At 34.5% G+C, this 16,505-nt stretch overlaps 1 protein-coding gene across 3 annotated transcripts in view; it reads right to left on the bottom strand.

The window, feature by feature from the left end:
- Ulk2 (unc-51 like autophagy activating kinase 2) overlaps positions 1-16,505 on the bottom strand; it is a 71,877-nt gene that overhangs the window by 53,104 nt on the left and 2,268 nt on the right. The window contains exons 2-9 of one of the 3 annotated variants that reach the window (XM_063242323.1): positions 15,520-15,561; positions 12,380-12,544; positions 10,248-10,280; positions 9,922-9,958; positions 5,120-5,293; positions 4,345-4,418; positions 1,788-1,889; positions 644-702 (exon numbers count right to left, since the gene is read on the bottom strand). In XM_063242323.1, the coding sequence (XP_063098393.1) occupies positions 644-702; positions 1,788-1,889; positions 4,345-4,418; positions 5,120-5,293; positions 9,922-9,958; positions 10,248-10,253 (452 nt within the window). In that variant the 5' untranslated portion in view covers positions 10,254-10,280; positions 12,380-12,544; positions 15,520-15,561. The remainder of the gene's footprint in view (positions 1-643; positions 703-1,787; positions 1,890-4,344; positions 4,419-5,119; positions 5,294-9,921; positions 9,959-10,247; positions 10,281-12,379; positions 12,545-15,519; positions 15,562-16,505) is intronic. The other 2 variants (XM_003466199.5, XM_063242322.1) reach the window with 2 other exon arrangements.

The raw sequence follows: 16,505 nt of genomic DNA, 5'->3' as shown, positions 1-16,505 counted from the left end.
AAGTCAAAATAACCATGAAAAATAAATATTTTGAATTTTGAAGGTCACCAAGGCAGCTACAACATTGCAGTTAAAGACATTCACAGAAGAGGACTTCCAGTCCTGCTTCAGAACATTGCAAGAAGGGTGGGTAAGTGCTTGAAGCAAGGGGAGTCTTCTGAGGGGGATAATGGCATTATGTCTTTTATTGCAATAAATATTTTTATTTAAACACACACTGTATTTTTCAATCATATCTTACATACATAAACGAGCACTAACATGTCTAAAGAATTTCTACAAAAATATTTGGAAAGATACACAGCAAACTCTTTTTATCCCTAGAAAGCAGAACAGAGCCTAGGCAGAAATTTACATTCTACTTTATACATATCTATTGTGTTTGCCTCTCAACAAGGAATACATGTGACTTCTGTAATATTTTTCTCTTAAAGGTAACATTTTTTAAAAGTATAGCACTACTGCAGTAATTTTCTAAATTTCCTATTTTAGGAATGTTTTAGGTATGTTAACAACTTTCACATTTCCTATTACAACATTAATATCAACTGGAAAAAAGACATGAACAGAAATACATAAAACGGAAAATTCAAATAACACTGTGTTCACATATAGTAAAACCCAGTGTAATCTAAACACGTACCTAGGGATTAAGCTCCTGTTTTTTTCATAAAACATCCTTAAGTCTTGAGGACTATTAGCCTGTTTAAAAAAAAAGAAAGTTTAATGTCCTAAGCAAAGCAGGACAAAACTTCCAAGCCATATGATCGATACTCTTATTTTTGATATAGAACATAGGACTTGAATTTGAAAGCTATGTAAAATTGCTAAGGGAGCAACAGTTGAGTGTTAGAGAACCTATAAACCCTGAAGTAATCCATATGAACCAGAAAAGGTTCACTGTACCTTTTCTGAGGTCAGACTCTCAAAAGATCCTGAAACAGAAAAGGCTAAGAATCTCTATTCAAGAGCTTACATGGCCTACAAACAGGCACCCTATTGCTGTGTAAAAACTGGATTTATCTTATCTTAAGGCCTTCAAAGGATCGAAAGAATTAAGTACATTGCCATTTTATAGTGTCTCCATGCAACAAGTTAAGACACTTCTAATAAGAACTGCTTGACCAATAGAAAAACCTCTACACACAAAAATTGAAAGTTAATAGCTTGGTTATGTCAATGGCTCCTTTTTATACCATCTTGAGTAAGTAAATCTACTTTGTTGCAGTTTTCACATTCAAAATCCATGTACTGACATTATAACATGGCCACATGAACCCAAGAGAAGTCATGCAGGACCACTTCTTGACAGAATAACGGAAGAGAGAAAGAGAAGAAAAAAAGACTCCAAATAAGTTTCATAAGCCTCTGCATTTATGTCCTCAACAAGAAGTACCAGGAACAGAACTGGATATAGTTTCTAATGTTCTTCCACACTGGCTCCACCCTTTATAAGCAATTCTAGGACCTCAAACCAGTCTAAGCAGGAAGCACTTTTGTCATCACTCACACCCACTTCCCACCAGCAGCCTTGACTTCAGCTAGTTTTCACTAGCCTAAAAATATCTACCAGCCTTTAAGCCCAGTCCAACTAGAAAGGACAGGCAGGTAAAAGAAGAAAAGCAAAAGGTACTAAGACATCTGGCTCACATTGCAGTTTTTATCTGTAACAAAATCAATGTAAGTTACAAAGGAGCCAAAAACACTATTTTCATTTATAAGTCAAACACAACTGCAAAATGAGAAGAACTCAAAACTAAGGATAGGAGGAAAAAAAATCAAGCTACCTGAAAAGGTGGTTTTCCAACTAGGCATTGATATATCACTGTTCCTATGCTCCACAAGTCTGCCTTAGCATCATAATGTTGAGACATAATAACCTCAGGTGCCTGGGAGTAAAAAATTTCAAGAGACATGTATTATATTAGCTACATAATTCATATGCATATATTAATTAACAGGTAATGGTCATACTCCTTACTACTAAAAAATTAACACAGTGTAATATAACTAATCAAATGCTATTACAAAGAACTTAGAAGTAAATCTCAAAAACAATGTTGTATGAAAAGAAGAAATGTTTCTACCTATTATGATGGATACAAAGTACAGTAAGAGTTTAAATAATAAAGAAAAATAACACAACAATTACAGAATTGAGGTTTCCTAATGGCTATAAGAGGTAGGTAACTGGTAATGGGACCAGGGAAAGACAATAGAGACTTGCACAATCTGAAATATTTTCTTTCCACTTAGGAAAAAAAAAAAGCCCACAGCCCACATAGCAAAATGTTAACTTCATTAAGTATGGATGGTAAGTACAGGTCTTCTCTATATTATTCTATATGTTTTTCTGTCATGTGAAAACTTTTATAATAATAGAAAAACTATGGTGCAAAATAGCAATAAAAACTGTCCTCAAAGTAAAGGAAGGCATTGCCCTGTTGCTGTTACAGGTATATTCCCACTTTTCATCAAAAACTGCTTTTCACAAATACCAACAATTAGAACGATATTAAATATGAATCTCGATTATAATCAAAGAATAAAAAAACTTTTCCAGGCATATAGTCTAATTTACTGCCCTCCATAATTTTTAAATAATTAATTTTTTAATAATTAGCTAAAGCACTCTACATTCAAGGTAAAGTAACTGCATCTAAAGAAGTACAATTTTTTGTACTAAAGATCAAACTCACAACCTCGCGGTTGTCAGGCAGGCACTTGTGCTGCTGAGCTGTATCTCTGGCCCCAGAAGTAAAAACTTTAATAAATAAAGAGGGGAGAGGGGCTGATGGTAGGGAATGGGAATGGGGAAATAAGGGTACAAATTCCCTATGATGAATGTTATCATTATGTATATCTAAAATAAAAAGAAGTACAAAGTATGGGGAGGTGTGGTGACATACATCCATAGTCCCAGCATTGGGAAGGCTGAGGCTGGGGATCACTGTGAGTTTGAGGTCAGTCTGAACTACATACACAGTGAGACTCTGTCTCAAAAAACAATAGAGTACAAAGTAATATTTTAATTTTATTCAAATTTAAAATTTATTATATGTAAGCAATAAAATTATGATCAAGAAAGTTAATTTGATGAAAAACAATTTTTTTTAGCCAGGTCTGGTGGCATACACCTGTAATCCCAGCATTTAGGCTAAGACAGGAAGATCACTGTGAGTTCAAGGCCAGCCAGGGATACACAAGAAGACCCTGTATCAAAAAAAAAAATTTTTTTTGACCTTTTGTGACTAATTCCCTTGATCTCAAAGTTGATTTTAGGGAAATTTCCTTTCCTTTTTTTGGTACTTAAGTATACTAAACATACACATTATCAATCAAATATTCCCTTAGCCTGAATGGAAGAATTTGTAATTGAATATAAACCCATCATTAACTTAGACTAAAATAGCTATATTTATTTACGTCACATAATTTGAAAGTTCTAGAATTAAGGTATCTGTAGATTTAATACTACACATTAGTTCACAACCCTAACAGACATGACAAATATCAATATAAAAAGATAAGATTTTCAGCAGTAAGTATGAGGCTGAAGGAAAAAACTACAACATACAGACAGCATTTAAAAGATGAAGTCAGGTATGATAGTCTGTAATCCCAGCACTCAGGAGGCTGAGGCAGGACTGTTCAAATTTGAGGCCAGCCTGGACTACATGGTGAGTTCAAGGCCAGTTTGTACTACAAAGCAAGACCTTGACTCAAAATAAATAAGTTTTTTACAAATAAATAAAAAATAATCATATTCTATAATAGTAGTAGATTATTTTTTAGGTATTCTTAAGTAATGGCCATCAAATATAACATGACTATACTTCATGAATTTTTTAGTTTAATCTAATAGACTTTTATCATAATAATCTTTTTAAAAATAAAAGCAAGTGGGGACCAGTGACACAGGCTTGTAACCCCAGCTACTAGGGAAATTGAAGTAAGGTGGTCATAAATTCAAGGGCAGCCTGGACAACTTAATAAGCTCCTATCTCAAAATGAAAAGCAAGAAAAGGGCTGAGGATGTAGCTCAGAGGTAGTACAGCACTTGCCTAGAAGGTGTGAGGCTCTGAGTTCAATCCCTAGTCCCACAAAAATAAATAGGAAAAATAAATAAAAATAGGCAAAAATGATTCTCTTTTATAGTCCCCTATGCTAAAATAAAAGACATCTGTTACTATAGCTCTATTGGTAATAAAACTGTTATCAGTAAAATAAATAACAATTCAGACTATAAAAATTCTGTCTCACTTGGAAACAAGTGTTATACTTAAGATTCCAATTCTTAAGGTGCTGTGCTTTAAACACAGAAGGATGCAAACTCTCACTCACCATGTACATCGGGGATCCACACAGTGTTGCAGCCATCATGTTACTATGTAAGTAACGAGCAAAGCCAAAATCCGCTATTTCACAAAACATAGAAAAACAAATGATACCTATGCTCACAACACAGATCATATGACTCTGTACAAGATGAGAAGCCACAAAAGAATTGTGAAAAATAAAGAGCTTACTAATAAGAATGTCCGCCAAAGAAAAATAATATAAAAACAGCTATCTCAATTTCAACAAGCAAAACAACAGTAGCGATAATCAACACTACAAAGTGCACCAATCTGTATAAATGATCCACTAATACAGCTCTCATTAAATATCATTACCAGATATTAAGCTTGAACTTTTTTTTCTTACTAATTGCTTCAAATAATTTTGAGATACAAGAGCACTAAAAGACTGCCAGAGGATAAACAAGACAATTTCTTGGATCACTATGTCAAAATCTCATGACCTATAAAGAATCAGGGTCATTAATTTGCTACTAATAACTAATTTGCTACTAATAACTAATTTGCCACTACATCAACTTTCCTCTAACAAAGGAAGATTACTGGGATCCATACTTATAATTTAGCCTTGTCTGAGATTTAGCATATGCTGCTAAAATAAGTTAAATAATTTACAGTATCTAAATAGACCTCAATGAACTCCATAAAAATTTCAAAACTGCACCAATAAAATGCAACATTCTAACAAAGCTGAACTAAAATTATAAATACTGAGTCTCAAAAATGTCCTTTCCATGAAACAAGATAAGGCTGTTTACCTATTTTGATGCGAATACCACTGACACTTGACTTTCTGCGATTGGCGTAAGACAACAAAATGTTCTGTGGTTTGAGATCCCTGTGGATTATTCCTTTGCTGTGAAGGATTCGCATGGCAGCTGCAATTTGATGCAGAAACACTCTGATAGTATCTTCGCTGAGAGTTCCTTTAGCTGATAGAAAAGGAGTTACATAAATATTTAAGCACACAAAATCAAATACCATCTGTGTAGTCCATCAACAGAATTGAGTGTGAGGGCGGACATGAAAGCAATAAGGAAATAGGATTCACATGTATTCATCTTTTCACTTTAATAATTGAAGTCAATAAGAGGTATCTGAAAATGGGAACCAATCTGTTGCAAAACAACAAAAAAACTTAACTTGCATTTGTTATTTTTGATTCATTAGTGTTCTTTGCTTTTCCTTTCCTACTTTTTAACCCCAAACATTACATGAGTACAAATTAAAAACAAGGTAAAATCTTTATGTGGAATTCACTGCCTTTTGCACCTGTGAGGATCCTGTGCTACACATCATCTCTCTCCTTTCGTCTCTCCTCCTTCCAACATCACTGTCCTACACAGGACCTTTCATGACTAAAGATACTTTTAAAAAGAGATAACTTCGCTATTATAAGGAGGTGATGTGTATATTACTAGAATGTAGTTACCATTCAGTAAGTACTATAGCATTTGGGGCACTTAATGGCTAATATCCTGGTATGGAGGAACTGGTTTTGTTCAAATTCTAGCTCCACTCTTCCTACATGACACTAGAAAATAATCTTTGTTGGACATAATGCTGATAAAATATGAGGCTGTTATGATAATGTAAAAAGATAACATGCTTAATAATGAAGACTTGAGAAAAATGCCTAGCACATAATATTCAAAATGTAATTAATTATACAAATACAAACTTTCTATTGCAACAGATCTAAATGTCACAAATGCAACTGCTTAATCTACATTAAAGATTAATATCCTTGAACCTATTTAAATCCTTTGTGAACACATTTCTGTCCATACAATTCTCAGAATATTTTCTATATAACCCTTTTATTTTAAGAAAGGTAAAAATAACATTAACAAATGAAATGTTACAATTTTTAAAACAACTTAATGTCATGTCAAGTGACATTTCATGGTTTTAAAATCACTTTAACCAGATGTGGTGGTGCACACTACAATCCCTGCACACAGGAGGCTATGGCAAGAGGCCAGCCTGGACCACACAGTGAGTTTAATACCCTGAACTATGAAGTAAGACCCTATCTTCAAAAAAATATATAAATACATAAAGACATACTGATATTCATGTCCTTAAAAAACAAAACTCTTTTCCAGTGAGGACTTTTTGAAGTACATTCTTCCAGAGCTACCTTCTTGTCTATGTCAAGATACACATTACCGTATTGCACATTAGCCCAGTCAAATCAGCAGCTAGCATTTCCTTCCTACCCCAGGGCCTCATACTTCCTAGGTAAGTGTTCTGCTACTAAGACACAGCCACAGCCCACAGAGCTTTATTTGAACATTTAGTTAAATTACATTGCAATGACTAAAATGGATAGAATTTTTGTATTTCATTCATCTATATTTAAGGCTTAAAACAATTTTGCTATCTTACAGTGATTATAGCTGTTTACAACTTGTATTTTTGTCTCATGACACATAATTAAAGATATTTGAAATTTACTTGATTCAGAATCCAAATTCTAACACTGTTTCCATGGGTAATAGAAACAATGGCCTAAACTGTTCTAAACACAAACTATAATAAAAACTCACATCAGTAAATCCCATAAACTGAAATTTCTACATGATGCACTTCCTTTTTTTTTTTTTTTTTTTTTTTTGGCTTTTTGAGACAGGGTCTCACTATGTAGGTCAGGCCATCCTTGAACTCACTATGTAGCCCAGGCCGCAAGGCAACCCTCCTGTCTCAGTTTCCCCAATATTGGGATTACTGGTGTGCAACACCACACTCAGCAAGAACTGCATATTTTAAAGACTTTGCCAATATCAAAATTCTTTTGAATGAATTTTTGAGCACATTAACACTAAGATAGCTGTCACACTTAGTATGTTCTGCAATAACTAATGGTAAAGTACAATTTACTTATTTAGAATTTGTTTCATTTCTTGTGATAGGAAATTGAAACCACAGATTTCACACCAAATTATTTCCCATTCTTTATCTTTTGAGACAGACTCTCACAAAGTCACTAAATTGCCCAGGCCAGACTTGATCCTCCTGCCTCAGTCTTCTACAGTAGTGAGATTACAAGTACGCATCACTGTACCCAGTTAAAATTTGTTTTATTTCATTTTTATTTTTGTGGTTCTGTTCTGTTTTTTGAGACAAGAGCTCTTTATGTAGTCCAGACTGTCCTCCCAACTCTCAGTGATCCCCTTGTCTCAGCCTCTGAATTGCTGGGAATACAGGCATGTGTCACCATGCCTGGCTGAAATTTTTTTGATTTTAAACCTGTGATTTGACAGAATTTACTTTCTATTTTTTGGAAATATTTAAGTTTTATTTATCAGAGCACATAAAAGAACTACATATTCATGCTGTAATACAATGGCTGTCCACCTTCTATACATTCCAGACTTTGCAGAAAACTGTAAAACTTTGCAGACCTCTCCAAAACATACAATGCAAGCCATATATGTAGGTTTATATCTTCAAGTGGCTACATTTTACAAAGTGAGTAGCTGGTCATGATGGTACATTCCTGTAATCCCAGCACTTAGGAGGCTAACGCAGGAGGATCGTCATAAGTCTGAGGCCAGCCTGGGCTAATGAGTCCAGGCTGGCCCGAACTACGCAGGAGATCCTGTCTCAAAACAAACAAACAAAAACTAATATATTTAACCCAATACATCTAAAATATTATCATTTAAATTTGTAATGAATATTTTAAAAGTAGTAAGATTCCATCACTCCTTCTGACGAAATGCTCAAAATTCAGTGTGTATTTTATACTTACAGCACATTCAGTTTTTAGACGAGTCACAGTTTAAAACCCTGGTTGTCAGAGGCTATTACGTTAATGCCAAGTACAGATGATTTCCTAAAACCGTAATTTCTTTCACATGTTGTTTTTTGGGTTTTATTTGTTTTGCTTTGTTTTGTTTTTGCATCAAGGTCTCACTACATAGTGCAGGCTGACCTTGAACTTATGTAACTCAAACTGGCCTCAAACTTACAATGATCTTCCTGCCTCAGTCTCCTAAGTGCTGGGACTACAGACATGTGCCACCATGCCCAGCTTTTTCACATGTTTTTAGAAGTGTTTTTAAATTGCAAGAGATTTCCAGAAAACCTCTGAAAGAGAGGACTCAAGAATAGTTAAAAATACAAAATGAGATGGAGGGAAGTGGAAGGGAGAAGAGAGGAAGGGGAAATAAAAGAATTACGATGTTTTACGAGGCCCCATGATGCATGTAATCATTACACACAGCAAACATGTACCAATAAAAATAAATGTAGTCAAAATCACAGCATGGAGCCCAGGGATATAGCTCAGTAGCACAGTGACTGCCTAACAAGCATAAGGTCAGGAGTTCAATCCCCAGCACTAAAAATAAATAAATAAATAAAAAAGAAAGAAAAACCAAAATGACACACATATTGAAATGAAAATACTGTTTACCTGCCTAAATGCAACATTCAAGCTCTTAAACTTTTTACGGTTTAGTTTCCTGTCCTAACAATATTGCTGTAGAAAATCAAATACAAAGTTCAAAATTAGCCAAATGGTGGCATATGCCTATAATCCCAGCACTCACTCAGAGGCTGAGCCAAAAGGATTCCTATTAGTTCAAGGCCAGCCTGGGCTACACAGTGAGTTCAATGCCATCCTGAATTATGAAGTAAGACTCTGTCTCAAAAACACACACACACAGGAAAAACAAAACAAAATAAAACACAAAGTTCAAAATAACAGACAAAACTACTACCAAAATTAAACTTAGTCTGCCACACAAGAAAATTGTTTACATTGGTGATATTCTAATGAGGTCTCTGAACCGTTAAGTGCCACTTGACCTAACTCCAGCAGAAAAGATGTTTTTACCAGGAAACCAAGGATATCAAGGAACACAAGAATCAGAGATGGACAACAAAGTAGAAGAACAAGCAGAGTGCTTCCTGACTTCAACTCCCTCCTGCCAGCAGTGAATGAAAGTACCCATCTCACTGCATTCTGTCTACTTGTAATTGACATTCTGAAATATTTTTTACCTAAATTAACAGATTTTTTAAAACTACTAAATTCAGGGCAATAGCTGCCTCCAAAGAAGGATGGAAATGGTACTGCAGAATGGCTTACAGGGGCATTTCAACAACAGTTTTTAAATTGGTGCTATCGTCCAGTGTATTTTATATTTTCAACACAATTTGCAAATGTGGGTAATGTTCTGTATCTTAAAGACTGTTTAAGTTTCATTTTTCATTGTGCCCCCTGGCTGGTAGGTAAAATTAAACATTTTAAATATGCCGTTTCTTCTTTTGTAAACTATCCATACCCTTTGTGGGGGTATCCACTGAGTATCAGTGCTTTCACCACCAATTGCCATGATCTGTTTATAGGTTGTACAGTATGTATTGATCTTCTACTATCTTTTTTCATTAGTATGTATTTGCAATACAGAATAATCACATTCTTCATACCATCTTTTTGCATATTTCTATTGCATCTTTTAATGGGTAAACAAGTAAACTAAACTTTGAACTAAACAGACTACAGTATTATCTTTATTGAACATTCACACATACACACACAAATTACCTTGCAAATAATCTGCCAGGTCTCCACCATTGCAATACTGATATACAAAAGAAAAAAGTAATTAAAATAAGGACAGTGATTCAAGATAAATTTGATCTATTCCCAGTTAATTTTTGTTCTAAAAACCACTGGTATGAATACAAATCCACTTTTAAAACATTATGTAATCAAAACTTTAAATTCTCCATACCTTATACAGTCTAGATTGCAAAACTGATTTTATTAACTTTAAATTTCTAATACAGTAATAACCTAATGTCAATTTTAAAATGCATATTATCAAAAGGAATTTGGAATAAATCAAATAGAGGCTTACAAATACCTACCTCCATCACCAGAAAGACAGAGTTGGGTAATTCCTAAAAAGCAAACATTAAATATCACTTAGAAAAAATATCAAATGCTAAATTTAAAAATAATGATAGTTAACAAAAATACACTTGTTCATTACTAGCCAAGCATGGTGGTGCATGCCTGCAATCCCAGCACTCTGGAGACTGGATCAAGAGGGATGTTTTGAGGCCAGCCTAGACTATATAATGAGTTCAAGGCCAACCTGAACTAAACAGCAAAATTCTGTCTCAAAAAAAAACAAAAAACAAACAAATAAAAATACTCCTGTTCACTATTAAACCAGTAAATTCACAAAATCCACCATAAAGTGAAATTAAAATTCCCAACATGATTTAAGAATGATTTAAGATCTCCTCCTCAAAACCAAATCAAATTCTGATAACACTAATATAATCAAGAGTACAACTCTTGAGAGGTTATACAACTCACTGCTGAGGGGTACAACTCACTGCTGGAGTTCCAACTTAGCATGTGCAAGACCCCAACTTTGATTCCCAACACCATAAAAGAAAAAAAAAAAAAAAAAGGAAAAAATTTGGTTCTGTTTATGGCAAGAACTAAAGAAGGATTCAACTTTTGATTATGACTAACCTAAAACAACACATAAGACAAAAAAACAAGGTAAATCTACCACTTGTGAACGAAGAAAATTCTTTAATCCTTTGAGAAATGTTCCCATTTGGAAAGTTTCTCAGTAGCATTCTGGGTAGTAAAATAACTTATAATCCTCCCCAGCAATACTAAATACACATTCTGATCTCTGGAATATATCACCCAGGATATAGAGCTTTTTGTATTTCTAGTTTTTATTTATTTAGGATAATCTTACTAAGGAATAGCTGATAAAAAGATGTTTCATCATACATTACACAAAGATATGTTCTAAGACTTTAAGGAACTGATTTGAGAAATTTGACAACATCCCTCAAATGTATATAACTCCTGGTCTGCTGCTTAGATAAGTAATTCCAAGAGTGGTCTATTGACTCTTCAAAGAATTTTTATAACATTAACTAAATTTTAAATTGGGAGCCAGGTGTCATGATACACACTTGTATTCCCAGCAACTGGGAATCTGAGGCAAGAGAATTGCAATTTCAAGGCCAGGATGAGCTACACACTGAGTTCAAGATCTACCTGGAATACAGTGAGACCCTGCCTCAAAAGTATAAAAATAATAATAATAATAATTAAAAATAAAATTTAAACCAGGCTGCCCAGTGGCTTAACTTAAACCAGTGTTCAAATGTGATTGAAAGCAGAGTGCTTCCAAGTAGCACTGGGTTTCACCAAAGTCCTAAATGCAAATATAAGGTTCTATGGAAAAACAAAGAGGGACAGGACAAAAATCGGGCAGTTTACAGCAGCACTCCTCAGAGTCAGTTCAAGAACCAGTACTAGTTAAGAAAATACTTCACACTGCCCCATAATGAAATAACTACAGAAATTAAGAATTTGAAATGGTTTAAAGCAATTCTACAAAACAATTTTGACTGATCAACCTGATTATAGTAATTTGGGGCCCAGGATCACATGTAGTTCAGCATTACAGCACTTGGTATAGCGTCCACAACAGAATGTGCTCTATCTCTAGCATCAGAGGGAAAAAACCTTAATGTCAATTTAGGCCCTTTTTATTTCATCTCTGTAACAATTCATTCTTCCTGGATTTTAAGAAAGTATCAGTTCATCCAAACCAGAAATAAAAAATCTGGCTTCACCACAGGCCAGTCTTGTGTACTTCCCTGCAACAATGAGCAAACACAATAGGCTTGCTCAAAGTTTTGGGTTTTTTTTTTTTTTTTTTTTTTTTTTTTGGATACCAGGGATTGAACTCATGACCTCGCACTTACCAGGCAGGCACTTATGCCACTGAGCTAAATCTCCAGCCCTAGCACAAAGTTCTTTCACCATAGCCATTAAGGGACTGGACACTGTAGTACAAAACTTGAATGTGAAATTGTGTCTACAAGAAACTCAGTGACTCAAGATACTTGCTTCACTTACTTCTCAAGGACTAGATAAAAAACTAAAACACATTCATGCCAAAATTCCTTGATCCCAGAGGTATAAAAAAAAGCCCATAAAAATGGTTACCATTTACCCTCTGCTAAAGAACGAGGAGGCAGCTCCTGCCACAGCAGGATCCCAGCATGAAGAACCTAAAACAGATGCCTGCCTGCCTTCTCTTAACAGCAGCTCTTCTCCGACAAATCAGGAAGACAGAGAACAGCCAGCGCCCAGCAGGTTAGCAGATCAAGTGCTTCCTCTTATCAGAAATAAAAACAAAAAATACATTTCTAAGAGTTAAATCATCTGTTTTTGAACTACACAGTTTTCCTTGTGAAATCTGATCAAATCTAGACCAAAACATATGACCCCTAAAATTACTGAGAAATTAAATGCTGAGAACTTTCAATAATATTTTCTTTTATCAAGTATAAGTACAAAAATATTATCTCAAATTGGTGTTGCTTAATCATATCATAGTACCATATTCTAACTATTGCAGAGAAAAAGGAACTAAGAATTCATTAAGTCTTCTTTGTGTGTGTGCCGGGAATCAAACCCAGGACCTTGTCCTTGCCAGGCAGGTACTGCACTGTTGAGCAATATCCTCAGCCCCAGCAGCTAAGAATTCTTAAGAGGAGTCCTAAGAGTCATCATTAACTTGTGCTCACTCAAGAGAAAAGGTCAAATTCTTATTCTGGTATTCTCAATTTTGGACTTATACAAACTACTTTTCTTTGTTCAGTCACTCATCCAATAAAGAAATATTTTAATATCCTTGACCACTCATCCAAACCATCCTGTGTTTTTCTACCTTCAAAGCAGGGAGATCTCCACAGATTCAATCATTCTTTCTCTTAAATTGCCCCCACCTTCAGGCTCCCCCTACAAAATACTGTATATTTTTTTAAAACAAGGTACTTATGTAACTTGGAACATGAGTAGCTACAATAAATAGGACCAACAGTACCAGTGAAATCACCGATAGGCAAATTGAAACTCATGTAATACTGAGGCACCAGAAAAGAACTCAGAAGGAAAGTTACCTGAATGATCAGAAGGGCTGAGAAGTGAGACCCACATAACTAGCCACCAGACCACTGAGAGTTTACTACAGCTACACATGCACATTTCTCCTTTCCTGATATTCAGAAATCCTCACCCTCCGCTCCTCCAGCACTGCCATCAACAAAATAAACATCATGGGCATTTTATTCTATCATTTGCCCACTCAGCCCCCTTAATGACATAGATAGAAAACCTAAAAGAATCCAGAAATGAGCCCACGTGTATGTATGTGGCTGATATTTTTTATTTTTACATATTACTTGTACTAGTACACAATGTAAAAAATAAAATTTTTTCATGTAGTCACCTTGAAATTCCTGACTGATAATTCAGATTTTTTAGTACATTTGCCCTCATGGTATCTCATTCTACAACCAATTCCAATATTTAAAAATACTTTTCATTCTGATAGGAAAAAAAATCTAAATATTCTCTGCTCAGAAAGAGAAACCTATCTCTCAATAGCAAGAATTTTCTGAACCTCTCCAAGAATGGCAAATTAACAGTTAATATTTCTTAACAATTTTTGTACTAGGCACCAACTTGTACCAATTGTTGCCCTCTATCTATAGAGAATACGAAAGACAAACTACACAAACAACTCTGAGTAGAATGGACATTTCAACTAGGACTGTGAGATGAGTTTAGTTTTTGAAGTTTTTCCCTCCTTCTCACAGTGCTTTAATTCTGATTCATACCCATTTAAACAGGTAATAAAATACACCCACAGCACTCATATATCCCATGCATAGTAGTTTAAACTGCAATACTTCTAGAAAGCAAGCATACTCTATGATCAAATTTTCTTTTTGACCTGGTAATTCCAATTCTAGAAACTGAACTATAATAATAAAAGATATATTATTTTATTGCATTTTTCTATAATTGGAAAAAATTTTCTTTAAAATGGGAAAAACAACTCACTATAGCTTATAATATGAGTTTAGTTAAACACTTTTTGGTCAGCTATGACCGTGTGAAGAATGACTACATAAAAAATATATCTAAAACAGTCCATTTTTTCCCAACCCACTAAAATTAAACACACTAAGAACAAGGACTATTTTATTCACTACTTTACACCTACCACTCAGAATAATGACTGACACATTGTAACCATTCCAAAATTTGCAAAATGAATTTAAATAATGTAAATAAATACAAAAAAGTTATAGCTAAGTATTTTTACTGGAATTCAACTGTGCAAACTAAGCAAAACATAAGAAAGACATCTGAACTACATGTAATAGCCTGCCCTGAAAAATGGAGGGAAAATCTAAACCTACTGTTCCCTCCACATCCCTCAATGCCTTCAGCTCTCACAGTGAACACCACATTAAGTGTGGCTAGCATATAAGAGAGAATTTTTTAAATATAATATGATCCCTAAATATAGCAAATAGTACATCTGGAGTTCCACTCAAAAAATAGTACTTTCTCCAACACTGACCTCTGAAAAGGGTAATTCTGACTATAGAAAAATTTTACTTTAGAAAATTACATTAGAGTTGGGCATGGTGGTGCACACTTGTAATCCCAGCACGTGGGAGACTGAAGCAGGAGGATCCTTGGGAGTTCGAAACCAGCCTGGGCTACAAAGTAAGCTCAAGGTCAGCCTGAACTGCATAGCAAGACCCTGCCTCAAAAAGACAAAACACACACACACACACACACACACACACACACACACACACAAAATGCAGTTTCCCCAGCTCCAGATAAAACATGATTCTAATGCCACACTGATAATCACAGATATATCTGGATTATGAATGTGCCTAAGAGCCTTGTTTTTATTCATCTTATTTCCTAACATTTCCATGATTTATAAATGTTGCTTTCCATGATTTATAAATGTTGCTAAGAAAAAAGTTCCACTTAATTTTTCAATAGGCTACAATACACTTTCTATATCACAGAAATGCTAGATCTGGCATTTCCCTACTTGACCTAACAAACTATCCTGACAGTACATTATCAACTGTTAATAAGTGTACCCACGCTGCACATTATTTTAGACTATTGATCCATATTTTAAACAATTTCTTAACAGCGTAACTCAAACTATATGTCTCTTCAAAAAGAATTAAGCCAATTGTAAAATTTCTGGTAAGAATCACCTCAATTTGTATAAAAAAGAACTTTTAAAAATGCAAAATAAGATACCTGAACATCATAGAGTGCTACAATATTTTCATGTTGAAGTTCCTGTTAAAGAAATTAAGACTTCAGGTTAGCAAGTATTCTAGCAATTTTAATACTTCAATATGCAAGTGCAAATTAAGTACACACATATATTTACTATTTCTAGCAAATTACATCTAAAAATTCAATCTACTAAAAACCAAAATGTGCCTAATCAAACTTTACACAGGGCCAAAATATTTTTTACAACACCACCATTTTGCAGGATCCTAACAAAGTCAGTATTCTTGTTTACAAAACAAACGCAACTGTCAGAATGGCCACAGACTTACTACCACACTTAAATCTCTAACATCAACAGAAAATCAAAATTCCAAAGTGCTTTTAAAAAGTGTATTATCTGCCTAAAAGAAAGTATATTTCTCAACTCTAAAAGCTTAAATCTTACCAAAAAATTCTCCACAAGGAAGGATGGAAAGTTCCACACCGTGAAACTGAATTAAATATGCTAAAACTGGGAGAATTCTTCACTGTCTTTAGTGAGCGATGTGTTTTGTAACTGTCCAACTATTCAGTTAAACAAGACTTTCCAAATGTATGTGACCATGCAATTCTTTTTTTCCTGAAAACATCTCACTTGGGTAATTGTGGCTAGGTGTAATATAAAAAAACTATCTCCAAGGGGGAAAAAAACCTTCAATTCAAAAAAAAAAAAAAGTGGTCCCATTCCTCCCAAAGAAACTTAACTGTAAAGTGAAAAGGGTTAACAGAAGAGATGAACAACAAACTAGATATATTAACCTGCCTAATCCTCTTCTCAAATAGTAACCTGGTAACTGAAAAAGCAAAAAATTGAAACACTAAAATCAGTTTTCATGGAATCTCTTTAAAGTTGGCCAAGAGCCACAAATATGTATTAAAAAATAGTTGTCAGTCAGGCATGGTAGTACATGCCTACAATCTCAGCATAAGAGGCTGAGATAGGAGGATCACTGTGAGTTTGAGGC

Source organism: Cavia porcellus, unplaced genomic scaffold (assembly GCF_034190915.1).
Source record: "Cavia porcellus strain 051 isolate PalLab524CR breed Dunkin Hartley unplaced genomic scaffold, mCavPor4.1 scaffold_32, whole genome shotgun sequence".
Taxonomy (NCBI): domain Eukaryota; kingdom Metazoa; phylum Chordata; class Mammalia; order Rodentia; family Caviidae; genus Cavia; species Cavia porcellus.
The sequence above is the reverse complement of the archived record's forward strand: the minus strand, read 5'-3'. Positions and strand labels throughout refer to the sequence as shown.